The sequence below is a fragment of the Plutella xylostella genome, chromosome 27 (genome assembly GCF_932276165.1).
Source record: "Plutella xylostella chromosome 27, ilPluXylo3.1, whole genome shotgun sequence".
In the NCBI taxonomy this organism is placed as follows: Eukaryota; Metazoa; Arthropoda; class Insecta; order Lepidoptera; family Plutellidae; genus Plutella; species Plutella xylostella.
In genome coordinates, this window is record NC_064007.1 from 6334262 (window position 1) to 6360698 (window position 26437).

Sequence of the window (26437 nt, forward strand, 5' to 3'; positions counted from 1 at the left end):
ATGACTCATCTTTATCGGACATAGGTCCCAAAACGCCCATTGTCATTTGGTAGAGGTACTTATGGAGTTTGCTGGCACCCTGGATTAACACATCTAGGCTACGTTTTATCACCGTATTCCCACGGGAAAACTTTTTAAGTCGAAGCGAAGCTTGCGGGAACAGCTAGTTAGTAAGTAATATAATAATTCGTTGATGTATTCCAGGTGCTGGCGAACGGTCAGCTGAACTGCGGCGGCATGGTGCTGACGGCGCGCCACGTGCTCTCCGCCGCGCACTGCTTCATCAAGTAATTCTTCTTCTTCTTAGAGCGGTGGTAGCTCAGTCGGGTAAGCGCCCGCTTCTGACGCCAGAGATGTGGGTTCAAAATCCCGGCGCTGACATGTACCAATGAGTTCTTTGAATTTAAGTACAATGTATACCATCGATTTTATGGCGAAGGAAAACATCGTGAGGAATCCTGCATAGTTATCTAGATTTGGCGCACGATATGTGAACCCCCCAACCCGCACTGGACAAGTGACGTGGGAAATGGTCCAAGCTTAGGAAGGCTGTGTTTTACAAAGTATAGGTACTAAATAGGTAACTTACCCTAATGGAGCTGAAAACACAAGAAAAACACACAACCCAACTTTATCCTCCCCCTGAACGCATCCTTCAATCTTTCCAGCCCGGACGGCGCAGCAATCAGCCCCTCAGTCTTCACCGTCCGAGTCGGGTCCACCTACTCCATGTCCGGTGGATCCGTCCACAAGGTGTCCACCATCGTCCTGCACGAGTCGTACAACAACCCGACCAGTAATAACGACGTGGCGGTGGTGGTGCTGGCGTCCCGGATCCGGAGCTTTAATAGCTCGACTGTGAGACCGGCCATTGTGCCGCCATCTGGATATGTGGTGCCAGATAATGCGTCCGTCGTCGCTATTGGCTGGGGCAGCACTGTGATGAGTATATTTTATGAACCTAACTATACTTACAGTCAGCCCAAGAGTTACTCTTACTACTGTAGTTTTTATGTATGGCATCCCAGTGCAAATCTGACTGTTATCTTGCATACCTAGGTACTTAATGTAACTTTACTTCGGCTTATAGTTAGAAGAAATCAAGTAAACAGAACCACCCTGATCTGCTCCCATTTATTCTAAGGAATAATTTGGATTAAAGCTTTCATGTTAAACTTTTAATATCATGCTGAAAGGAACCTCCCCGTGGTGCACCCTGGGCAATCGTAAGATTGGCGAATCCTTTCACCACGACGACAAACCGAGTCCAGCTCTAGCGCCGGCTCTGAAGGTAGTCTCTATTAACATCGAGGGTTTCTCTGCAAACAAGTCAGAAATCCTCGCCGACCTACACCGTACAACGCAGTGCGATGTGATGTGTGACGAGACTCAGAGCCGACCACACATCCCTGGACTTGAGCTTATTGCCGAGACTTCTCACCCGAAACACGGTAACGCAGTGTTTGCTACTCTCGGCATAAGCACAAGGTCAGTTGAATGTACAACCCAGAATGGGATAGAAGTCATCACCATCGATTTCGGATACTGCACCGTCACCTCGGTATACAAGCCCCCTGGGACACTCTTCGAGTTCTTCCCGAATACCCTGGACACCTATCGCAAGAACTGTGAAAATGTCAAAAAGAAGGTCACTCCCGCAACAATATTCTACAGCGCCTTACAACCACAAAGTGGGGAGCCTCACCACAGGTGCAGCGGACGTCTGGACTGGCGCTTGCGTTCTCCGTAGGAGAATTTATGCGTGTCCAGTATGGGGTCGGTCGGCCCACGCCAAACTGGTGGATACTGCACTTAATGAAACGTGCCGAATTAGGTATAACTGGTTGTTTAAAACCGACTCCGGTACAGCTGCTTTATTCACTGGCTGGCATAGCGCCCCCGGACGTCCGCAGGACTGTGGCAAGTTCCGCCAAAATGGACGACACATGACATCCCATGCATGGCTTCATCCCTGCGCCGCAAAGGCTGCCAAGTCGACGCAGCTTTATGAAATGTGTTGATCCACTGAACACTGGCCAAGCGCAAGCGAGGTGTGCTCTCTGGCGTTAAAAAGTGTCCCTTCCAACCCCATTTGTGCAGCTGTCAGAGAACCTCCCACCTGGACATAACTTGCCTTGGGAGACCTGGAAGTCTTTAAACCGACTTCGAACACAGGTCGGTCGTAGTAAGGACAATATGGCTAGGTGGGGATTCACGGATGCACAAAATCTGAACTGCTTGTGTGAAGCGCCACAAACTATGGTGCACCTTACTTCATGCCCCGCGTGTCCCTACACCTGTACGCGGGAAGTGCTCATGACCGGTACCAGCGGTGCAGTATCAGTGGCCCAGTTCTGGGCATGTATTATTTAGCGACTTTGTTGGTTTGCCGTCGACACGATAAGAAGAAGAAGAAGAATATCATGCTCATCCTTGCCCAATGCCCTTTAATCTATGAATACGTACATAACTAATAATATCAAGAAAAAGCAGAAGATCGTCTTCTTTGGTCAAGTTACGTATTTAAGTATAAGTACCTAAGTACCTACCTATCTACCCACCCTACACCCATCAAGAGCTTAACAATTCCACTATAACTTTATCCTTATCTCCAGGAGAACATAGCTTCGTCAGTGTCGCCGAGCCTCCGCCATGTGAGCGTGCATAAAGTGAGCCGCTCAGAGTGCGCCGCTCGCTACAGCGCACTCGGCGCTCAGGAGGGCAACGCTAACATGTTCCCTGTCACCACTAGCATGCTGTGTGCGGGACTGCTCAATGTTGGAGGTAACATCAAACCCATATTTCGTACTAACGATGTTTAGAAGGGAAGATAGATTTTTCTATACAAAGCCAAAAGTACTTACTAGCTTATTAACAGTAGCTTGCTATCTTAGGTTGAAAAACGAGTTCTTTGGCCCAGCCTCGGCTAGCAGGATTATTTTTTTATCTATTACGTTCATAAAAGTATATTGAGAGGTTCTCAATAAACAACTTTTGGACGGTAGGACAATTTTGCTGTCGGTAGACTCTGTAGATTGTATAAATTGGAAATATGTAGCATGATGAGGGCGCAAACTGCACACTTCACCTTAAATCGAGGACCTTCGACAGTCAGGTTCACTGACCACTACACCAGTCGGTCGTGTAAAAAGTACCTATAATGCCTATTAAATCTACCGATAAAACACCCATTCCAATTTACTAACGAGCTAAAACTAAAGACCGATCAACACCACCAGCACTGTGAGTGGCATTTCCTTCTGTCATCTTTAGTGAAAATTTCTCCATTCTCGGTTAGAGCATAACCAGGGAGTAGTGGTTAACTTTTGACATATCTGTCATGAATTTTATAGTTATGGATATGACATTTAATTTATAAATCAATCCCTGTTGGTTAGATAACCGACAATGGAGAAATTGGCACTTACGTCTACAAGATGGGCCGAAAGTCATCACCCTATTGGAAGTTACTCTCGTTTGTGCAAATGCCTGCCAATTTCAAATCTGTTTGATATTTGTGGACAAGACAAATGCAGAATACAAGTTCAGAGGCCATGCTGTGTGATATAGGTACTCCCCAAGAACGCGGAATAATTCTGTATAAGCACCCAAGCGATGCGGGTTCGAATCCCGGCGCTGACATGTACCATTGAGTTTTTGGGTCGCCTGTTTTTCGTTTTATCTGTCATTATTCCCTGCAATATCGCCCATGTATGTGAAGAGGACCAAAAGAAGTCATCCAATGTTGTTTGGCTCTAATTTTTTAGAGCAAAACAACATTGGATGACTTTTTTGGTCCACCTTGTAGTAACGAAAGTTTTTTTTTTTTATCTCAGATACAAAATTTACTGATTCTCTTCATCAACAGTCGACTGTCCCGCTGATAGAATTATACGACACTTAAGCAAAACTTTTTTTGTTTTTGAAAATTGCAAAACCCGTAACTAGGAGAGGCCCAGATGATAAAATATAAGAAAACCTTAACTATTGTAGTTTTCGTAAACCCGTAATTAAATTCTTAGGCAATGTATTATAAACATAGTACTTACTTACTTACCTAAATATTTAATATTAATAATTCCGTAACTACTATGCATGCACTACAGACTGACCACTAGAAATCGTATGGCGTGGTTAGTATGCGAGAATCAATCTTCTACAGTGGCAATCAATCATGGCATTTCCAAACTACTGCTAAGTTTCAAGACGAAAAAAGTACTTAAGTACTTAATTTCAAACAAAAACTAAACACAGGAGCGCTATTTGCGAAGGCAAAACGAAGTAGGTACGAAGAAATCAAATGAACATTTGTATACTTATGCAGTACAGCCGCCCTACTCTTGAAAGGCAATGTATTGCGTCTGTCTTGCGTACTCAACATTAAAAAGTATAACTTCTCTTCAAAATCGATTTTACAAAAAGTACAAATACATAAATGTTTATCAAGATAAGGCATTTTTTTTAGAACATAGCAGTAAGAACTAAATACCTACCCAGAATGTAGAATTTATTATAGATTTTGGCCGAAAAAGCCAGATTTGGCGTTTTTGCAAGTTAACTTCAAAATTGTAGGCATTAAGTATATTATTATTGTTTCTAGGTTCTCCAAATAGGCATTTTTACCTAGCTGATATATTTTTTTTAATAGCCTAATTTGTGTCCCACTGCTGGGCAAAGGCCTCCTTATATTTTGGTCCAACGATCGCGATCCTCCGCCACTTCGGACCACTCAGGTAGGAACTTGTCCAAGTCGTCCCGCTATCTCCGCCTAGGTCTTCCTCGGCGCCGACGTCCGTCACTGGGCACCCACTCGGTGACAACTATGGCCCACCTGTCTGGGTTTATGCGACAGACGTGGCCTGCCCAGCCCCACTTCAGCTTTGCGGTCTGTGCGCCCACGTCAGAAATTTGAGTCAAGGAGCGTAACGTGGTGTTTCTGACGCGTTCTGTCCTTCTCACACCTAATATGGTAGGCTCCATTGCTCGTTGGCAAATCTTGAGTTTGGACTTTTGATGTTCGGTTAAGGACCAGCCTGGTCTGTGCGCCGTAGGTTAGGACGGGCAATGTGCACATGTCGATGAGCTGTCGCTTTAGTGAGAGAGGCTACCCTTAATTAGCTCTTTCATGGACCAGAAGCTCTTCCAGGTATTAGTTTTTTTTTTTGGAAAAACGCCTCTGAAGAGAAGTTATGATTTTTTTTTATGTTGGGAACAGAAGACAGACGCAATACATTGCCTTGCAAGAGTTGCACACAGTATTAACATAGTTTCTATGCGAAAATCATTGTCAAAACAAGTTCGCGATAATTTAAGGAACCAGTGCAGCGATTATAGGATTTCCAACCTCCGTTTACGTCAACTATGTTTGTGTAGTTAGTATCGAAAATAGTATCGAATTTCCCACGTAAGCACGTGATACTTTCTAACGTTTTGGAATCCGAAAGAGTGAAGGTACCATGTCACAAGTCCCTAATTTACAATAGGGAATATGCAAGTGATTCAAATAAAGGTCACATATTATTTTTAATAAACTTTGTTATTTCAGAATTAGGCGTCCATCAATATTTTTGATTATAATTCATTTTTCAGCAAGTAATTAATTGTTGAAAAGTAGTAAAAAACTGCGGTAAGTTCAAACATTAGAAACGTCACGAATTTTCTTAGGGCGGAAGTGACGTAAAACGCTAGTACTTATATTTCAATCTCAGAATAATCTATGCCCATAGAACTGAGCGAAGGCGCGACTTGCGAGAATTTTATTATTCTAAGCCGTGAAACAAGAGTGTGACGTCACACTTAGCACGCCATCATCACGGGTGTTACAGTGGTCGTGTCGGTTGCTAATTTTAAACTTTATTTAAAATACCTTAAATAACTTCTTTTGGGGTTGATTTTTTTTTACTATATTAAAGCGATTTAAAACTATTGAATAAGAAATTAAAAAAATATATGCATATTCCCTATTCTGTTTCAGGTACAAAGGTACAACGGCGCGCCGACAGTGAGCGTCAACTTCCTCCTGCTAGTCTCCTTGGTGACTTCCATCATCCTAACAAATAATACCAAAATGTGATTCTAAAATAGTTTAGGGCAATAATAATTTATGGGGAATTTGAAGAGAATTTTTAAATGAACTGTCTTTCCTCTTAATTAGAAGTTCATGATTGGGACACTGGAATTCCGACTTTTTTGACACTAACTAGTTACAAAGAGTCGATTTATAAACCTACAACAAGAAAATATGGGTAATTTTGTATTTTTTATATTAAGTATAATATAACAATGCTTTTTTACAAAACCCCTGTGAAAATTTTATTTAAGGTAAACGTAGCTATTAACGCCCCTTTTGACTCCTAGCTCGTGTGAACTCTAGGGCACAACAAGTATGCAAAACGTTTCGCATATTTCTTCTTAAGTAACATATTTTTAAATATAATTTTCAATTATTCGAGTACATATCATACTGAAATAAAATTAGGTATACTTAATATACACAAAGGGTGCGCAAGGAAAGATATAAAAAAAAACATTTATAAGCTGTTATAAAAATATATTTAATTTTAATATAAGAGAAAATGTCGAATAATCAACATCATCGAGTTAACTAGTTACTTAACAAAAGTTGCTCAGAGAAGAACAAAAAACATAATAAACGGAAATGCAAAAAATATGTATATCTACTCACCTAAAAGCCACTTTTTCAATATGAATTTCCAAACTTGTGAATTATTCTGTATAAATTTAGAAAATAAATCGTACCTAAATCATCATCGGTACGGTACTTAATTCAAATATAAATGATTTCGGAATACATTATCCATATTGAGGTTACGAAGGCGAGTAGCATCAAACTGCTGACGTCAGCAGCCACGGCGGTGTTGTGACTGAGCTGTGTGCACAACCTCAACCTGGTTTTGTCGTAACTGGAAAAAATATTTTTAAAATTATAATGTAAATCGAGGGTATCAGCTTCCTACTTACTTGCTTACCGTGGAAGATTAAAAATGTCATAAATAAGTATTAAGGGAAAAAAACTATTTATGGGGCTGTCATTTTCACCTGTGGGGTGCAAGGGTGCAGTACAGCGGGGCAGCGACCCAAGTCTGTGAGCCTTACCACAAAAACTAAAGACAGTACTTAACAGATGTTTAACGAGAGTTTTGTCAAACGCATAATAAATCTCCAAACTATCGTTTTAACACTTATTAAACAATGTTTCAAGTTTTTGTGATAATACAGATTATCTTTCTATATTTTATTATAACTACTCACAGTGTTGTTGATCCAGTTGGTGTAGCTAGAGACGCGCGTGAACACGTGAGGGTAGAAGGAATCGGCGCATCTCATCGCAAATGAGGTCACCCCCACCACCACCCCGTTGTACACCAGGGGACCACCGGAGTCACCCTTGCAAGTGCCGGCTCCTGTAGGGGACAAACTCTTATTGTTAGCCAAGATAGGAATGACGACTTGACGAGTCTGGAAAATACCCAACGTGTGTGGACAGACACAAACTTTCTCACAAACATTCATGAATCCTGTGACTTTGAAGCGGGTCTTTTTTTCATCAAAACTCAAACGCACTCAATAGAACTCGTCAAACGTCTCCATAAGTCGGTCCAGCCTGTCGACTTCATAAGTCAGATAAACGAGCTTACCTCCAACACCAAGCAGCCCCGCGCAGAGCATGTTGTTGTATGAGAATCTCGGATAACGTGCGGCGCAGGTGTCTCGGTCCACCTTGCGCAGCCCCACGAGTCGCAGGCCGATGGGGCTTGACTTGATGCATTTCATCTACGGGGTATTACAGTCGTGGTATAAGAAGCCGACAGAAATTACTAAATGGATCATTGGGGTATCATACCAAACATGGGGTTTATTTCCATTTATTATCAAATAGGATATAAGGTCATTATTCACCTATAGTTGCCGATAAAATCCGCAAGGTGAAGTGTTAGATACTCACATCAGTCCGTCCCCACCCGACAGCTACCACAGACGCGTTGTCCGGGACCACATACCCCCCCGGGGGGATGGCGGCTGGCTGCACCGAGCTGCTCCGGTAGTTGCTCACACTGGTCGACAGCACCAACACTGCAACGTCGTTGTCTTTACTCTCCGAATATTTGTAATCCTCGTGGACCAAGGTATTGGACGTCTCATGCTTTGAGCCTCCGCGGTCATTAGGTGGATCCGACGCGAATGACAACTTTAGATGCCCTCAAGATGGTAGTGTCATTGATTATTCTGGATAGATTTAATGGTATGGTGTAAAGTACCTAGATCATTCACCGCATGACTTGATACTACAGTGGCAAAGGGTTCACACCTGTAACACAATTCACATCGTAATTTACACAAATAGTAAATATATGCGCTACACGGTGCGTTTGGCTGTTTGTCCACCACAACCATCACCATCCGTGACGCTCCGTCAGCGAGAACGACATGAAGGATGACGGCGCTCGGACACTTCATGGCCATGTTAAATGATATCACAAAATTGGCGCTTCAAACGGATGTTACGAATTTTATCTAATAGTTGCCCTAGTTCTGCGTATAATAGCGCCTTAAAGGCGCAGCGAAGCTCTTGGGGGCAGCTCGTAAATTAATGAAAGGGAAATATAGTGAGACGTTCATGATAATTTAGAGAATGGCCAACCGCTAAATCGTAACTAAGTACTTACAACATTTTGGAATTTAATACCGAAATAAGCAGTGTGCAGCGGTGAGCACGTGGTGCTGTGTGAGTATCACGCCCCCACAGTAACCCCCCAGCAGCCTCTGACCACGCATCTGCAAATACAGTGATAAAGTACGTTACAATGAGGGCTATATAATAACTAACCGCAAATTCAAAATAACATAAGGCTACGTCAAACAGAAAGCATTACCAGCGCGCGTCAGAGCGCTATCATGACGCCGAGCTATGACGCCAAGATAAAGATAAAATATAAAAAATCTTTATTCGGTGTCTAGCACCACACATCAAAAAATAGTAAGTAATAACATAAGTACACAAAAAAATAAAATAAAAAACGAAATTTAAATTAAAAGTGAATCAAACAAAAGAACATTAAGAATAATTAAAAACCGAGACCCAGCACCGAAAAGGCCCGTAAGTAACGCATCCTGGTTTGACAAAAAGAAAGGTAATTTCATAATTTTTAATTTTTAGAACTTACCTCCTAATTTAACTAAAGTTTTGGGGCCTTACCATCGAAACAGAAATACATGGTAGAAGTTGGCTGTCAAACAAATTATAAATGATTATGTTTTAATTAAAATCTTATAAAATTGTACAATGTAATGTTTGTAATATTTGTACAACGAAGAGTTAAATAAATAATATATATTTTTTTTTATTATTATACCGTGGTATGTACATCGGTACGTACTTACTCCTACTTAAAAAAATAATGAGAATTCGGAATACATTATCCAAATTGACGTTGCGAAGGCGAGTAGCATCAACCTGGTGACGTCAGCTGCCACGGCGGTGTTGTGACTGTTCTTGTGCACAACCACAACCTGGTTTTGACTTACCTGGGATATTTAAAATTATAATGTAAATCTAGGGTATCAGCTTCCTACTTACCTACCTATTTTAGACGTATTAGGAAGGTATGATAACAAAAATATTTTCTTGTTCGTCATAAATAAATGTTAAGAGAAGAAACTCTTCAAGGGGGGGCATTCTCAGCCGTGGGGTGCAAGGCTTCAGTACAGCGGGGCACCGCCCCAAGGCTGTATAATTCTATAATTTAATTAAACTACTTACAGTGTTGTTGATCCAGTCGGTGTAGCTAGAGACGCGCATGAATACTTGAGGGTAGAAGGAATCGTCGCATGTCATAACAAACGAGGCCACTCCCACCACCACCCCGTTGTACACCAGGGGACCACCGGAGTCACCCATACAGATACCGGCTCCTGTAGGGGACAAACTCTTATTGTTAGCCGAGCTATGACGACTTCACGAGTCTGGGAAATACCTACCCAACGTGTGTGGACACAAACTTAAGCAAATCACACAAATACTCGATTTGTAGTGGCTTCGTTGCGGGGTCGGTTTTTCAAACCGCAAACGCACTTGATATTACTCGTCAATTGTCTGCATAAGTCGGTCCAGCCCGTCGACGAGTCGGATATACGAGCTTACCTCCAGCACCAAGCAGCCCCGCGCAGAGCATGGAGTCGGGGAGTTCTGGGACCTCCTGCCCCCACCGCGCGGCGCAGGTGTCTCGGTCCACCGTGCGCAGCCCCACGCGCCGCAGGCCGAGGGGGGTTGAGTTGTTGCAGTTCATCTACGGGGTATTACAGTAGTGGTATCGGAAGCCGACAGAAATGACTCAGGGGCTCATTGGGGTATATAATAATAATAAATAATAAATTTTCTTTATTAGATTCGAAAAAGAGTACAAGTTAGTAAAACTAAGATCCCTAGCTCCCCCACTAGGATACCCTGTGTTGGTATCATGCGAAACATGGGGTTTATATCCGTTTATTATCAAATACGAAATTAGGTCATTATTTACCTATGTCGATAAAATCCGGAAGGTGAAGTGTTAGATACTCACATCAGTCAGTCCCCACCCGACAGCTACCACAGACGCGTTGTCCGGGACCACATACCCCCCCGGGGGGATGACGGCTGGCTGCACCGAGCTGCTCCGGTAGTTGCTCACACTGGTCGGCAGCACCAACACTGCCACGTCGTTGTCGAAACCCATCGAATGTTGGTAGTCCTCGTGGACCACGGTCTTGGACGTCGCATGCTCTGAGCCTCCGCGGTCTTTGTAGGTAGATCCGACGCGAATGACAACTTCAGATGCCCTCAAGATGGTAGTGCCAGTAGCAGCTGTAGTGTCATTGATTTTTCTGGAAAGATTTTATAGGTATGGTTACATAGATCATTCACTGTATGATTTGATACTGCAGTGGCAAAGGGTTCACGCCTGTAACACAATTCACATTGCTTCTCTTTTGGATTGACTAATTTGATATTTTATATTATAGTAAATATATGCGCTACACGGTGCCTTAGGCCGTTTGTCCACCACAGCCGTCATCATCCGGGACGCTCCGTCAGCGAGAACGACATGTAGGATGACGGCGCTCGGACACTTCATGGCCATGTTAAATGATATCACAAAATTGGCGACGTCATCACCTCCCGGTTACGGCGGTGGTGGAGGAACAGCCTTAGAGCCGGGACAACTTCCTTTAGACCGCGTCCACGACGCCAGCGAGCGGAGAATTACGTACAGTAAGTAAGCCTCCACCATAAAGGAAATAATCCTAGTTATAATAGTTTATAGTCGCTATTGTGGCTAATCCGTTGTGCTTGGAATCTAGAAATTAATCTAAAAATCGCTAACGATGGCCGTTCTAAAAATTAGAATTAGCATGACGAGGGGGTGGCCTTGGCAGTTTTTGGAATAAACGCTTTCAAACGGAAGTTACTATTTTTTATCCACTGGCGGTGCTAATATTATATAATATAATAGCGAAGCTCTTGGAGGCAGCATGTAAATTAATGACAGGGAAATATAGCTGACCGCTAAATCGTAACTAAGTATATACAAAAATTAAGAATTTATTACACAATTAAGCAGTGCGCAGCGGTGAGCACGTGGTGCTGTGTGAGTATCACGCCCCCAAAGTTACCCAGCAGCCGCTTCTGACCACGCATCTGCAAATACAGCGATAAAGTACGTTACATACATACATATACATACATAATACATATGCACTCACGACTGTAATCCCCGAAGGGGTAGTCAGAGATGGCTCACAAGCGAGCCACCCACTTTTCGCAGCACATTTTTTTACTCCCGTGATAGGATGCGATTGCGAACCATATCGCCGTTTTGGGATAAGTACAGTCAGGTGCAGATAAACCTGACCCCCTGCATTTCAAATAGAAATTCTAACTACGCAAAGCCAATTTGTCGGTGTGACGTATGTTGCGGTAGTGCTCGTCTCTATAGACAGATATAGAACTATTTTACTATTCTCCTATTTATATCCATCATTTAGATAATATCCATCATTTACACAAACTAACGAATTCATAGAACAATAATATTATGAAATACAAAATTTAAATTCTTTTTGTTTTTCATCTGGGATCGAACCCGCGTCGCAATTATCCGCAAACCAATCATTTGCCCACTACGCCACGAAGCTTGTTAAACTAGTTTGCAAAATAGTGAATATGTTGCTGTTCATTAGCAAAAGTATAGTCTATGTAACTAGTGATAATTGTTTACAATATGAAATATTATAAGCGCAGAGGGTATTTTGAATTTATTTCTCAATTGAAATTGTAGACTTGAAGAGAATGTTTTGTTGCATTGAGATGGGTTTTGTTAATTCCATCTGATTTATATTTACGTATAATTCACACTATTAATTTGTTATCAACATTATTAATTTGTAACGATGACAAACGAATTTATTAACAAGGTCATTGTTAATTGAGTTAAGTGCCAGGACAACATTGGGTTCGTATTTTCTCTTTATAATTTTATTGGTTACTTTATATAAGTATTATTGGTTTTCATTTATTTTACTTATAGATTATCATAATATACTTTTTACACTATAGTAATAATGTCACAATTATTATATTCATTAAGGCATGATCAAATTATTGTTTTAAAAGGTTACCGAAGATGGATGTCCTATAATGGGCCCTGAAGAACTGTTATAAAATAGCTAAACGCATGACAAGAATCAATTTGAGAATTTTAAAGATGATGTTATGGTTGCTGTTTGCATTGCGTGAGAAATATCTTCTACACGATAACAGCACAACTCGCATTGAAGAAATGGAACATTATAACTATGTTACGTACGTATGTATACGTTTAGTAGGTATTTAACGGGTCCCCAGTTTAAGTATGAGTAAAATTTATTTAGTAACTAGTAAGATAATTTTTCATACTGTTAAGATAATTGATTACATATTTATAAGTAATTAGTAATAAAATTGTTGCTTATTTATAATTTAATTGTAGAACAACAAGAGATGTAAATTGTGAAATTTAGTAACATGTTGGTTCTCTTTGTTGTAAATCTACAATTTTTGAATTTGTATACTTTTGTTCATAATTATTCAGCATACAGACTAATAATACTTGTTTAGTGAAATAAAGCTTTTTTTTTTCTTATACATTATGTTTTTATTTTATTTCCTGTTCATATTGATAAAGATAGTCTAAAATAACCTATCTATAATGATTAACAAAGAAAAACATAAAAATAAATTTTAAAAGTCACTCCTTCCAGAGATTTGAACTCTGGACCTCCATATTGAGAGCCGAATACTTTAACGATTAGACCACACCGTCAAGTAGTTAAACTGTTGAAAAATGCAATCTCTTCGTATCACACTGAGCTGGCTTGCAATAGTTAAAAGTGAACAACACAGGTTTTAACATTCTGGCATGAACTTTATGAAGCTAGTTCCAATATTTGATTTAAGATGGCGCTTAAATTAATAAAGGTCGATATTTAGCGCCATCTTTTAACACACACACAGAAGTCTTAGTAACGAAACAAGGTTTATGTAGTTCAAGGTTATTTTATATAGGTGGCGCCTAAGTGGGAGGGTTGTAGTTATAGCTATATAGGGGTGTCAGGAGTTCTTGACCTTCACTGTACAATGCACTTAGGATACACATCTTGTCTGCGCATGCGCGGGCGAGGGGCCTGCGCCGGCGCGGCGCGCCGGGTGGCGGGGGTCACCCTCCGCCGCCATTACTCGCTAAACTACACACAGTGAAACATACGTCAATCCGCATCTTCGTTATTTGCTCTTTAAATAAACCGCTACTTGAAGAATACAGTCCACTTTAATTGAAGAATACCCTGCTAGGATCCTTACTGAACACATCTAGAATCTAGATGTGCAGGTTTCCTCACGATGTTGTCCATCACCGTAAGAGCACGTGGTATTATTATACTTTAACTCCTTAATTGAAAGAATTCATTGGTACAGGCCAGGATTTGAACCCACGGCCTCTTGATTGAGAGGTCGAGGCCTTATCCATTGTATCCATTACACCACCACCGCTCTAAAGTACGTTATAATGAGGGCTATGTATAACTTACCGGAAATGACAATGGGCGTTTTGGGACCCATGTCCAATAAAGATGAGACATACATCGTTGGATAGCTCTTTTCAAGTGAGCAAAAAAGTATTATGACGACAAATCCGTATCAGTTGTCCATTTTGAAATATATTCGTCGGAAGGAAGTATTTTTCTATGGCATTGCACTCTCTCTCCTGATGACAGTTAGGGCGTAATACACGTAAACACGTATTATTGAAATTGGAGAAATTACTTTCAACTGGTTTTATTTACTGAGATAATAAACAAATATAATATTATATGAAATATGATCATTTTGTTATAAAAATTAAAAATGAATGTGAAAAACTAACAAAAACACTAAAATTACAGAAATAAAATATAAAAACTTTCAAGGTACGATTATTCTAATTGGACAGTAAATCAAGACTAGCGCTTCCGTTATTCATATTCTGCAAAAAAATACCTTTTCAACGACGTATCACTCATTTCTATTGGTGCTGGTCCCAGCTTCCATATAATGGTGCCCATCATCATTTAAAATAACTTAATGCTACGTCAAACAGAAAGCATTACTAGCGCGCGTCAGAGCGCTAACTTGACGCCGCGCTAATACTGCCACCTGATTGGATGTAGATGGCGTGAAGCATTATCACTGTGATTGTGTAACACCATTATTTTTGTAACTTAACATTTCGTTTATTGTTTACATTCTGTTTGTTTACTTTGTTAGTCTTGTCAAGTATCAGCTGTCAAATTCGACACACAGGATAGATTTTCAGTTGTTGTCTGTGGTCCTTTGAGAAAACTCGTGCTAGATCGTCATCGGACAGTGGTCAGTGGCGACATGACGCTCAGAACAATGATCGTGCTGACTAGCCACAGAGTAGTTTTGTGACGATGAGCTGACATCCCCGGTGACGGCTTTTTTTGGAACTGGCAAGGAGGCAAACCTCAGATCAACTACAAATAGATTCGCAATCGCCGTGTGCACTATTCTCTTTCTCACTCAAACCATAGATGTTGCCGACAAAAAAATAAAACCTAAATATGGGGAAATTTAACTTATCACATAACAAAAACAAAACTTGAGTATATCGTCGGTTGATAGGAAAAAGACACTAAAGGCTAATTTTTCAATAGCCAGACAAAAGTTTTGCTGGGAAATTTTGATGCTGTTGCGTCTCAATGTTTCTCAATGTTTGTATTACCCAGATAACATTTATCTGAATATTGAAAAATCAGCCTTAGTGAGTTTTTCCTGTCAACCGACGATATAAGAAAAAAAACTTTACTCATACTTATTTGATTTCAATATAATTATTTAATATACACAAACTGAGTGGATTGTATAATTCATTGTCTTCGTCCAATCAAAACAATCCTCTTCAAAATGTGCCGAACACAATTTTTGTATGTTTCCTTGGTTCCCAATTTGTGCGACCGGTAATGTCTATCCATTTTCTTGATATTTTTTTTTCTGTCGGAAACCTATGAAAGAGATAAATGGATGAGCATGAGCATTATAATCGTGGGCCAAATATGTGATGGGGTTTTTTTAAAGGAAACACGTATTTCGTATCAATACAATAAACTTTATATTATACAGAAGAAATCACACATGGAAGAAAAAAGAAACGAACGTTTCCTCACAATGAGAGGCACCTCATTTGAAAGAGGAGAATGACTTCTACAAAATACAATCTTCACAAAAACCGAATTCGTGCGCCCCATTTGTAAACCCAACCCGAGTCCGTTACAATTTCTAGTATTTTCTATGCATACTATAATATTTGTGGGTAAAATAAATTTTCAATAACTTGCAACACCATGTGATTTGTTATGATATGGTACCCCGTAATTTTTACTTAAAACTGATACTAAAAGACCTTACAGTATTAAAATTAGTATCGTTTTATATTAAAATCGAGCCAATAGATAGTACTATGATGAATGTAAGCATGTTAAACTTGATAGTATCTACTTACATGTGAAAATATATCTCATCCATCATTCCATCGTGTTTTCGTTCAATATGCTCTATACAACCGAACAAAATCCACCCACCCATGTCACACACTCGTTAAGTGATGATAATAGTCTAATAAACTTAATAAACACCCACAAATCACTAGCAAATCAAAAATAAATAGCATTTAGAAAATTTTGTTGTAACTGTCAGCCTTTGTTTGGCAAAGATTTTTCATTTGTTTCATTGTTTGGCAAAGAGAACTGACGTAAACAGGCGCCACAGCAAAAAGGACAAAAAACATTTACAGCTTAACGTTTCTTTCTTACGCTTAATGTAGCTAAGCGTCTCTTTTTCGCAATGTCAGAACTGTCACGATTATACCCCTGTGAGGCAAACCATTCTCTGTCAGAACGTCTGGAGTAAATGTGTGGTTAGATTTTTCTTCCCGCCCGCGTGGCGCAGGCCGTATTGGTACCAAGTTCCTTGCTTCATATTTCCTGTTACCAGATACGTACCACAGACACCCACGCAGCATCACACCATGTGTACCTAACCTGAATTGCCGAGTGAGTAAACTAGCATTTCGTTGTTATTCGATTTCCGATGACTTTGGATTTCGAAAGCCATCTGCCTTGTCTTTATTTCTACACGTAGCAACGTCTAACCCCGCGTATTTCTTTTACAGCAATTTCAATCCTGCCCGGTGAAGCGTGCGATTGCCCGACGCGTGTCACCTGACCCAACCCCAAGGTAAGCGCCATGACCTTCCACGTGTCGATTAGGTTATTTTGCAAGTGTCACGTTTAAACAGCAAAGCTACCGCCTTTGAGACGAGATCTAACATTCCCATAATCGTTTGATTAGTGATTGACCGTAGGTTTTAGGTTAGAAATACCCAGGGGCCATTCAAGACACGTCACTTGAGACATGTTAGCTAGGCCTTCGCTGTCCTTACCGACCCATCCTTGACCCAAGGCTGTTTCTCGCGATTCCAGAAGGTGTCGTTGGTGACCAGAGCCGTCAGCGAGCCACGAGCCGTCCGGAGCTCCTGTCCTGGCCCCGTCCGACAGTCCAGGTTGGCCGTTGTATGTTCGTTGAGCGGATACTGAGGAATTTCCTTAGGATTTCTATTAATCTTCAGCGGCATCAGCCTTCTAACGCCGCTGCTGAATGTAGGATTGCAAAGGCAGAACCCGGGTGGACTCTAGCGGGTTAAAACCTTTATTTTATTTTATTTTTTACTTCGTAGGGAGCCCCGTTAGACGGGCAGTAGTATCTAAATTGCACTTTGAACCTTTTGTAGGCGCTAGGCTATCAACGTCCTTCGGTTACGGGGCCTTAACGTTAAACTGCTATCCCATTGAAGTAATATAGAAGTTTCTCTGGGGTTAATACCATCTTTCTATCCCTGTGGCGTGAAACACAGGGGTAGAACCTTTGGTTTCCCCACTTTAATGTAATTTCCTTGCAATACCTTGTATACTTCAACCAGACAATTATAAGGACTTAATCCCTGGTCTCATTTTGGACCTATTTGAGTTATAAAATATTGTGTGAGGCAGGGTTTTGATAAATAAATATTAATAACTGTACCACATTCTGATATTTTTATTTTCCACCTCATTGTAATTTCACTACCCACTACACAGTGGAAAATAGGCTTACAATTGGTTGAATTGTTCCCTACCCCAATTCCTCGAATATTGTACATTGTAACTGACTTATTTAATCAATATACGTTAGGTATATCAGTATTCCAAAGCGGTTGTTCCTTATTTTAAACACCAGAAATATAGGACAAATTCAATACGCAAATTAGGCCGCTACAACTACTATGGTAAACAGAGCGCCAGCGCTAGCTTCTAATTAATTATTTTTTTAATTGAAAACACACAAAACTGGTTTTTTTAAAAACAAATATACAGTAAAAGTTTAAATCCCTAAAAGCTTATGTTTCTACTTAATTATTAATAATCAAAATCATAAGTAAGTAATGTCACATAATTTTGAAATGATCTGATAACTTACATCAGAACTCCAAACAAATAACTTGATTATGGATATTGAATACCTTTATCATTTTAATTTTTAGAAAAAAAATATTTGAGAAGTATTTGTCGGACATACTGAGACGCACTGACCCTACCCGTTCAACTGTGTACCTACGGTCACAGTCACATCACGTCCCTGTTTGGTGTCGGTATTATGAAATTTAACTTTTTCATTGATCGCGTCGTCGACAGCTCCAAACTAAGCTACTCTACTACTGCATACTATGTCGGTGAGTCTGGTAAAGAAGCAATACCGTATAAAATGAACTTAAATACGCCATGTAAGGGTATGTCTTGACGGTGGTGGGGTGTCCCCTGACGATCCTGTTGGCGGGGGGCCCGGGGCGCGCGGGGGGCTCCCTCACAGTCACCGTGTCCTCACAGCACCCTGAAAACATAATTATATACTAACCTATACGTAGTCCATATTTTTTATGAGAACTTCCTGATCGCATAAAATGTATGGATCGTAATTATAAGGTTAAAATTGGCATTCTTAATGCAGGTAAGGTAATACAGTATACATATATATAACGTTGAAGAAAAAAATCTCACTCTTTTACTAGGGGTTGACTGTTGACTGTACCCTATAGGTACTCGTAATAAAGAAATAGCGATTCTTCTACTTTTTACATAGTTTTTGATTAATTGTATACCTGCCTATAGAAATATTAAAAAATGAAGGGGGCTAAGTATAAAGTACCACAAAGACACATAAAGATAGAGATATCTACCCAATTTTACTTTACCATACTTAACTAGGTACCGTAAAAAATAGAGAGTTGTAACAAACAATAAAACTTACCTATTATTTTTCCTGAGATATCCGGAATCCATAATTGAGTCAACACCGTTTCCGTTTGTCCAAGTTCAGCGCCTTCCGGTTCCCTTCGTAGAGTGCGCCTCGGCCAACTTCGGGTGTTTTCGGAAGAAGTCGGCTCGCGCGGAGTGGTAGGGCACGTTAGCGTCCGCGTCGGGCACACAATTTTTACCTCATTATAAAACTCAATGATGTACCAGGTAGGAATTACCTGGATTCCGGATATCTCAGGAAAAATAATAGGTAAGTTTTATTGTTTGTTAAAACTCTCTATTATTTGTTCCGTAATCGATATCCGGAATCCATAATTGAGTGATGTGTTTGATATCTCCTGGTACTTTCGGTATAGAGACGCTATAATGTGTTCTTGTAAATATTTAGAATTAAGTAAATACTTTATCACTGTTTTAAATGTATTTATTATTGTTATAATCAACACACGTTCTTAGGAACAATTATTATAATAATAATCTTAACCATAGATAATCAGATAATCATTAACATTATTATATACAATTATTTACGAATGATTGACTGCATTAAAGTAATTGGATAAAGAAACGCTGGTATTGGAATGATTTGTACATTGTTCTAACTGTTTTTGGTAAAATTTTCTAAAGGTATGCTCTTGTTTCCAGTTTCCAGTGGCAAAAATCTGGTCTATTGTAAAATTTTCGATCCAATTTAAAGAAGCCACTGCAGATCGTACTGAGCCAGGTGGTACCTCTATACCTGCATCTCGAAGTGCAGACTTTACCCAGCCTCCGATTATAGTTCTTGAAGCTGGTTTACACTCACCTCTAACAGTGATGAACAAATTGGTCAACTTACTTGGTTTTCGAAGATCACTTGAGACCTGGATCAATCGTCGGAGCCAGTATAAGCAGCACAAGTTTTTGTCGGCATTTTCAAGTAGCTTCCAACCAGACTGTCGGTGTCTAGCATTGTCTGTCTTTGAGCCAAAGGATGGCCATAGTGTGATTGAGTCTCCTTCATCAATAAAAGATTCAGGGCTTACCTGCAGCAGTGTTAGGTCATGCACTCTCCTACCAGATGAAAGCAGCAACAGGATCGCAGCCCGTCTAGAGACTTGGTAAAGATTAGTTTCATCTGGTGTATGATTAGTTAGGTACTGTAACAATAACTTTGGATTCCATATTGGCGGTTTGACTGTCTTTTCCTTTGAAACCGAAATAGCTTTAAGAACATGTTTTATAAAAAAGTTATTTGAAAGGTCGACGTTACAATCAATATTGGTAAAAGTAGCAATAACAGACTTGTATACTAATATAGTACGGTATGCTAAGCCCTCAACGTTATGTAAATAAGCTAAGTATCGTGCTACATTTGCGGGTGTAGGATGTTTGAAATTTATAGAATTTGACGAACACCAGATCTTCCATTTTCTCCATATGGGTGTGTAAGTTTTAAGTGTAGATGAACGCCAACTTGACATTAATAATGATTTCTCTTGCTCGGTCCAATCATTCATCATCTCTGACCACCCAAAATCAGCCAAGCCTCTAGGTGAATGTCCTGAATTTGTGGTGGGTGCACACCGGTCCGCGTGTCTATCAGTACTTGTGGCAGATTTCTGATTTTCAGTGGAAGTTCGAGGGCTCGTCGCTTGAGGTCCGCCATCCAAAATGCCTTTATCCATCTCGGTGCTATTATTATGTAACGTCCGTGAGCTGTGTTCAAATGGTTTAGTACTTGCGGAATCAAATTTGGTGGGGGAAATATCCAAGCTAGGCGGAAATTCCACTGGCGACAAAATGCATTGTGAAATAGAGCCGCCATGTCCTGTGGGTCTCTCGACACATACTTCTCCACTACGTGAGCCGTCTCCGAGGCAAAAACGTCTACTTCCGGGACTCCCCATTTGCGAAAGATTATTGCTGTGGCTTCGTCCGTGAGGTGCCACTCCGGAGCTGGTTTCTGACGAGACAGAGCATCTATTTCTGCGTTGTATCTGCCCGGGAAGTACTGGGCTGTGAGGCAAATGTTCAGTTGATCTAGTAGGGTTAGTAACTGTTCTGTTAACCTCAGAAGCTTCTTGGATTTGGTCCCACCTTCCTTGTTGATGTAGGCGACCACTGTGCGGTTGTCTGTCTGAACGAGTATATGAGCGTTTCTTAGTAGATGGCTTTGCTCCTGTATTGCTGCGTGAACAGCATATAGCTCTTTGAGATTGACATGCCAGTTCTGTTGAGGTATCGTCCACTGACCTGTCATCATCGATTCGCCCAGCTGAGCGCCCCACCCGACGTCGGAGGCATCCGTTGTGAGCAGGTGAGTGATCGGGTCGTTGTGAATTGGCATTGTCCCCGAAAGAGCAGCCGACCACCATCTCAGTTCGGTTTGGACCTGTTCTGGAATTATTACCTGATGATGGGGTGGCATTCTGGCCAGCTGTCGACTGTGGTATTGAATTGAACGACAGTGTAGCCTTCCTCTTCGAATCACGAACGTGGCAAAGTTGAGTCTCCCCAGTAGGGACTGGGCCTGTTTGAGGGACCAACTGCCTTTTGACATCTGTTGCCGAAGTACATTGCGGAGCGTTATGCACTTCGGCTCTGACAACGACTTGGTGTTGAGCTCGGTGTCCCACGTTATGCCCAGGAACTCCAGTCGATGAGTCGGAGTCAGAACAGATTTGTCGAAGTTGATTATCCACCCAAGTTTCTGCATCATATTGGTGGTGAATGTGGCGTGGTCGATGAGTCGCTGCCGATTCTGATCTACTAGGAGAAAATCGTCCAGGTATACTACGCACCTGATGTCGTGAGATCGTAGGTATTCGGCCATCCAGTTCGTTACCGATGCGAATGTCCTGGGTGCTGACGATAGGCCAAAGGGTAGGCACGTCATTTGCAGTAGTTTTCCTTCGTAGCTCATCCTTAGGAAGCGACGGTGATCTGGAGATATGCTCAGATGAAAATACGCATGACTGAGATCTAGTTTTACCATCCAATCTTGCTTCTGTAAGAAGCTGGGTACTCGGAAGTGACTGAACAGCTGGAACTGCTTTGTTTTGATGAACTGGTTCAGGGATCTCAAATTGAATATTGGGAGATATGATCCGTCTGGTTTTGGAACAAGGAAGAAGGTTGACAGGTAGCTTGGTGATATCTCTGCTTCCTCCAGGATTTGCTCGGCCATCATCTTTCCTATTTGTTGAGACATTTGGTTGCTTACCCGTGTTTTGAAGCAGTTCAGCGCTTGTTTGCTGGGATAAATCAGAGGTGGCTTTAACACAAATGGGATCCGAATACCTTCCAGAAGTTGTAGTATTTCCTTCGGTGCTCCCATTTGCTCCCAGACATGACGATATTGCCGAAGACAGCCACCCCGAAACTGTTGCGAGTCATGCGCGACGGCTTCTGTCTCTTGATGGTGAGTTAGATCGAGGCTTCTTACCTTTGAAGGAGTGGCGACCTTTCTGAGCTGGTTTGTTGTTTGCTGATGGTCTACTCTTGTTAGTCTTGTCTTTTTTGTAAGGATTGTTTCGAAATGATTTATCATTTGGTTGCTTACTTGTTGAGGGTTTTAAAAAATCATCGTTTTTTCTATATTGGTGACTGTATCCGCTTTGTGGCGTTCGTCTAGTTGTGGCAGCTGAAGCCAAAGGTGATAGTTTCTCGCCGCCCCCAATTTTTTGAATATATGAATTAATTGACTCACCTTCAAAAAGTAATTCAGAACTTGGTGGAATTTTCCTCAGTGCCTCACGGTGGTATTCATCTGAAATATGCTTTAGCAGCAACTCTCTACGGGCCTGAATAGAATCAGCTCGTCGGCCACAGGTCATTCGCAAAATATCGTCACTAACCTTCATGTACGCGGATTGTTTACTAAATAGCTCCTCAACTTTTTGAAAAAGTGAGTGAGGATTAAGCACCGTTTCTTTATTACCTGCCCAATTAATTAATTCTTGCAAGGATTTGCACAACTCGTCCTTCTGTGTCAGAAGGGCATTGGTCATGGCAGCAAAAGAGCGCTCAAGTAGATATAGTCTATTTTCTTCGCTGGATTGTGATTCAAAACGCTTCAATTCATCATTTATTCCTACTTCAACGAAACCGGGGGTAGTCACATATTTCTTTTGTACTTCAGCAAATCGTATACCGTTCCAGTCTTTTGTATTGAATCTTTGTAGTTCTGACAGTTTTTTCAAATGAACGTCATTAGATGGAGGATAAATCGGATCTTTGACCACGGTACTAAGATCTGATAATTCCAATAGATTTTGGTCTTTCTCTTCAGTATTTGGTGGCATCAAAGTTAATGCTGTATTATTGTTTGGAGTTGCGTTGTTTGAAACCTCGTTTTGTATTGTTTCGTTAATATTATTGCTGGCACCGTGAAGCGATCCCGATGCATGTGACTTGGTTATTAAATTGGTCAAAAATGCGACTTGTTGCGACAAAAATTCAAATTGTGGATCACTTACTTGGCGAGCTCGTTTTGACTTACGGGCATATTTTTCGGCCCTCGGCTCCCCGGCTGAGGCAGCATCTTCTTCATCGTCTGTATCCACCGATGACGAACTGCTCGAACTTGATTCTTCGATAGCTCGCTTTCGCGATACAGCATCATCCTGGGCCGGTTCTACCTTTTTTGGCATAAGATTTATTTGCCTAATCTCGTATTGCATAGTAACGTTTGGTCAAAGTCTCGTTACGCCGAAAATCGTATGGCATAAATCCCGTTTAGTAAAAAGTTATTTCGCATAACATTGTTTAGCCTAATAATGGTATGGCCAAATCTTGAATAGCCTAATAATGCTATGGCATAGGTTTATACAAAGTAATAATATTCGTTTGGCTTTAACTTTGACGGAGCGTCTCCCTACATAGCGCAAACTGGTGCCTTGTATTGTTTCCGCTGTTTGGAAAACGCTCCGCTCCGCTTCGCTGCGCTCCGCTTTGGTTTTGATGAACATGTGCACCTAACACGCTCCTCCTCGCTTGGCTCGTCGTCGCACCTATTTTTAGGTTTCGATCTCATTGGGTTTGTAATAATTATATTGGTCGTAAACTTTCGATTTTTTGATCATACAATATCGTGATTTTCGGGATGTAGGAGAAAAATACCACAATTTGTACTTTTACTACGTACTTCTCTCTCAGCCTTCTGTAGTCCACTGTTGGACATAGGCCTCTCCTAACGATCGCCACCCCAAACGGTCACCCGCCATCTGCATCCAGCGGCTTCCCGCTACCTTCCGCAGATCATCAGACCAACGGGTTGGGGGGCGACCGACACGCCGTTTGCCGACACGGGGTCTCCACTCCAGAACCTTTCTACTCCAGCGGTCGTCGGCTCTGCGGGCTACGTGGCCAGCCCATTGCCACTTCAGCGTGCTAATCCTTTTGGCTATGTCGGTAACTTTAGTTCTCCTGCGGATTTCTTCATTACGAATCCTATCTCGCAGGGACACGCCTAACATAGCCCTTTCCATAGCACGTTGAGCAACTCTGAGCTTGTGGATAAGCCCTTTGGTGAAGCACCACGTCTCGGCTCCGTAAGTCATCACTGGCAACACGCACTGATTGAAAACGTTTGTTTTCAGACACTGAGGTATGTTTTCAGTGAAGATGTGTCGTAATTTCCCGAACGCTGCCCATCCGAGTTGGATTCTACGAGCTACCTCTTTATCGAAGTTGGATTAACCTAATTGGATCACTTGTCCTAGGTAGGGATACTGATCGACAACTTCGATGGTGACACCTCCTACAGTTACGGGCGATGATGAAACATGTTCGTTCGACATGACCTTTGTCTTGTCCATGTTCATTTTCAGCCCAACTTGTTTAGAGGCATCATTGAGGTCTGTGAGCATTTCGCCTAACTCCTCCAGCGTTTCCGCCATAATAACTATGTCATCAGCAAATCGTAGATGAGAGATATATTCGCCATTGACGTTAATGCCCAGTCTTTTCCACTCTACAAGCTTAAAAACATCTTCCAGTGCACAGGTGAACAGTTTCGGAGAAATAACATCTCCCTGTCTCACGCCCCTTTGCAACTGGATCGGTTTTGTGCTATGTTCGTGTAATCGAACTGACATTGTGGCAGCATTGTACATACATCTCAACACCTCGATATAGCGATAGTCTATATGGCACCGCTGAAGGGATTGAAGCATCGCCCAGAGCTCAATAGAATCAAAGGCTTTCTCATAGTCCACAAACGCTAGACATAAAGGTAGATTATACTCCTCGGTCTTCTGTATAACCTGCCGAAGCGTGTGTATATGATCTATGGTACTATAGCCTTTTCGGAACCCGGCTTGTTCGGGTGGCTGGAAGTCGTCGAGTCTTTGCTCGAGACGATTCGTAATAACTCTCGAAAACAGCTTGTACACATGGCTCAGAAGTGCAATGGGTCTATAATTCTTCAATAGGGCTTTGTTGCCTTTCTTGAAGAACAAAGTCACTACACTTCTGCTCCATGCCTCCGGGCTTGTGCCTTCGAGTATGACGGAATTAAACAGCCTCCGAAGTGCTATTAAAATCGGTCTACCGCCGGCTTTCAGAAGTTCTGTCGTTATTCCATCATCTCCCGGAGCTTTGTTGTTTTTTAGCTGTTTGGGAGCTATACTAATCTCGTCTAGACTGACGTCCGGAATATCTTCGGTATAGTGTCGGGTGAGTGGCGCTCGGCTGTCGTGAGCACCGCTGGTAATAGGGTTTTGTGTAGTACTACGTACTTAATATATTATTTATTAAGATATCATTACGAGAAACAAGATTATACATAGGTATAGACGAACATAAATTTGAGCAAACGAAACTTAGGTGTTTAAAGATTGTGCCTAAAGAGTTTTAGACGAAACGAGCCTTATGCCACATAAGTCTTGGCAAAGTGATGGTTCGGCCAAAAAAGTTTAGACCATACGAGTTATGCGAAATGAGTTTTGGTTAATAAAGATTATGCGAGATGAGCGGAACCCTCCTGGGCCTCATGGTTAGATCCCGATTCCATGACGAAGGGAACCAGCAGTTTTAAAAACTTCACTTTCACTTTTTCACAAATTAATTTTTTAAAGTGGGTAGTTTTATTTGAATTTAATTTTTATAAAAATAATTTTAGCAGCGCTTGCTTGGAACTTGTGAACGCACGGAAAACGACGCTATAATGAGGTAAAAATTGTGTGCCCGACGCTAACGTGCCCTACCACTCCGCGCGAGCCGACTTCTTCCGAAAACACCCGAAGTTGGCCGAGGCGCACTCTACGAAAGGAACCGGAAGGCGCTGAACTTGGACAAACGGAAACGGTGTTGACTCAATTATGGATTCCGGATATCGATTACGGAACAAATAATAAAGCTTACCATAGTAAAATAGCACAGTCATAATTAGTAACTTCATACTGAAAACCATCACTTTCCTGTTTATTTCCTGTCTCAAAAGTAAGTTAAAATTGGGATGGCCAAGCCATGGCCATCGCAATTTTATCAATGCAGCTTTTTAACTTGTCTACGG

At 41.3% G+C, this 26437-nt stretch overlaps 3 protein-coding genes and 1 long non-coding RNA gene across 6 annotated transcripts in view; 2 read left to right on the top strand and 2 right to left on the bottom strand.

Annotated features, from left to right (window-relative positions):
• Nucleotides 1-155: 155 nt before the first annotated feature.
• Nucleotides 156-1114, top strand: LOC105392869 (achelase-2). The gene is made up of 2 exons (XM_048631026.1): nt 156-287; nt 669-1114. The coding sequence occupies exons 1-2, from the start codon at nt 238-240 to the stop codon at nt 1057-1059; spliced, it is 441 nt and encodes a 146-aa protein (XP_048486983.1). The 5' UTR covers nt 156-237; the 3' UTR covers nt 1060-1114.
• Nucleotides 1115-6606: 5492 nt separating this feature from the next.
• Nucleotides 6607-26437, bottom strand: part of LOC105397427 (trypsin Blo t 3) — a 52252-nt gene continuing 32421 nt past the window's right edge. Inside the window, exons 4-6 of the mRNA XM_048631028.1 lie at nt 7659-7794; nt 7273-7424; nt 6607-6923 (exon numbers count right to left, since the gene is read on the bottom strand). Of these exons, the coding sequence (XP_048486985.1) occupies nt 6861-6923; nt 7273-7424; nt 7659-7794 (351 nt within the window). The 3' untranslated portion in view covers nt 6607-6860. The remainder of the gene's footprint in view (nt 6924-7272; nt 7425-7658; nt 7795-26437) is intronic.
• Nucleotides 7973-26390, bottom strand: LOC125490746 (trypsin CFT-1-like). 2 transcript variants are annotated; one of them, XM_048630998.1, is made up of 9 exons: nt 26287-26390; nt 18381-18514; nt 11607-11695; nt 10581-10881; nt 10163-10307; nt 9782-9933; nt 9218-9546; nt 8708-8796; nt 7973-8247 (listed from the first exon to the last, which is right to left on the bottom strand). In XM_048630998.1, the coding sequence occupies exons 1-7, from the start codon at nt 26333-26335 to the stop codon at nt 9409-9411; spliced, it is 1008 nt and encodes a 335-aa protein (XP_048486955.1). In that variant the 5' UTR covers nt 26336-26390; the 3' UTR covers nt 7973-8247; nt 8708-8796; nt 9218-9408. The 2 variants fall into 2 exon arrangements, with proteins under 2 accessions (XP_048486955.1, XP_048486954.1); XM_048630997.1 differs by having other exon boundaries at nt 9186-9546.
• LOC125490760 lies at nt 16469-17668 on the top strand. Of its 2 annotated transcripts, XR_007267891.1 has the most exons (3): nt 16476-16641; nt 16761-16825; nt 17071-17668. It is a non-coding gene; the product is annotated as an uncharacterized LOC125490760 (long non-coding RNA). The 2 variants fall into 2 exon arrangements; XR_007267892.1 differs by having other exon boundaries at nt 16469-16825.

Coding starts and splice junctions, on each gene's coding strand:
- LOC105392869 (XM_048631026.1), top strand. CDS start 238: ATGGTGCTGACGGCGCGCCACGTGCTCTCCGCCGCGCACTGCTTCATC. Junction 288..668: donor GCCGCGCACTGCTTCATCAA/GTAATTCTTCTT, acceptor CAATCTTTCCAG/CCCGGACGGCGCAGCAATCA.
- LOC125490746 (XM_048630998.1), bottom strand. CDS start 26,335: ATGGTTTTCAGTATGAAGTTACTAATTATGACTGTGCTATTTTACTAT. Junction 9,934..10,162: donor GGGGCTGCTTGGTGCTGGAG/GTAAGCTCGTAT, acceptor TGTCCCCTACAG/GAGCCGGTATCTGTATGGGT. Junction 9,547..9,781: donor CCGACTGGATCAACAACACT/GTAAGTAGTTTA, acceptor TAAATATCCCAG/GTAAGTCAAAACCAGGTTGT.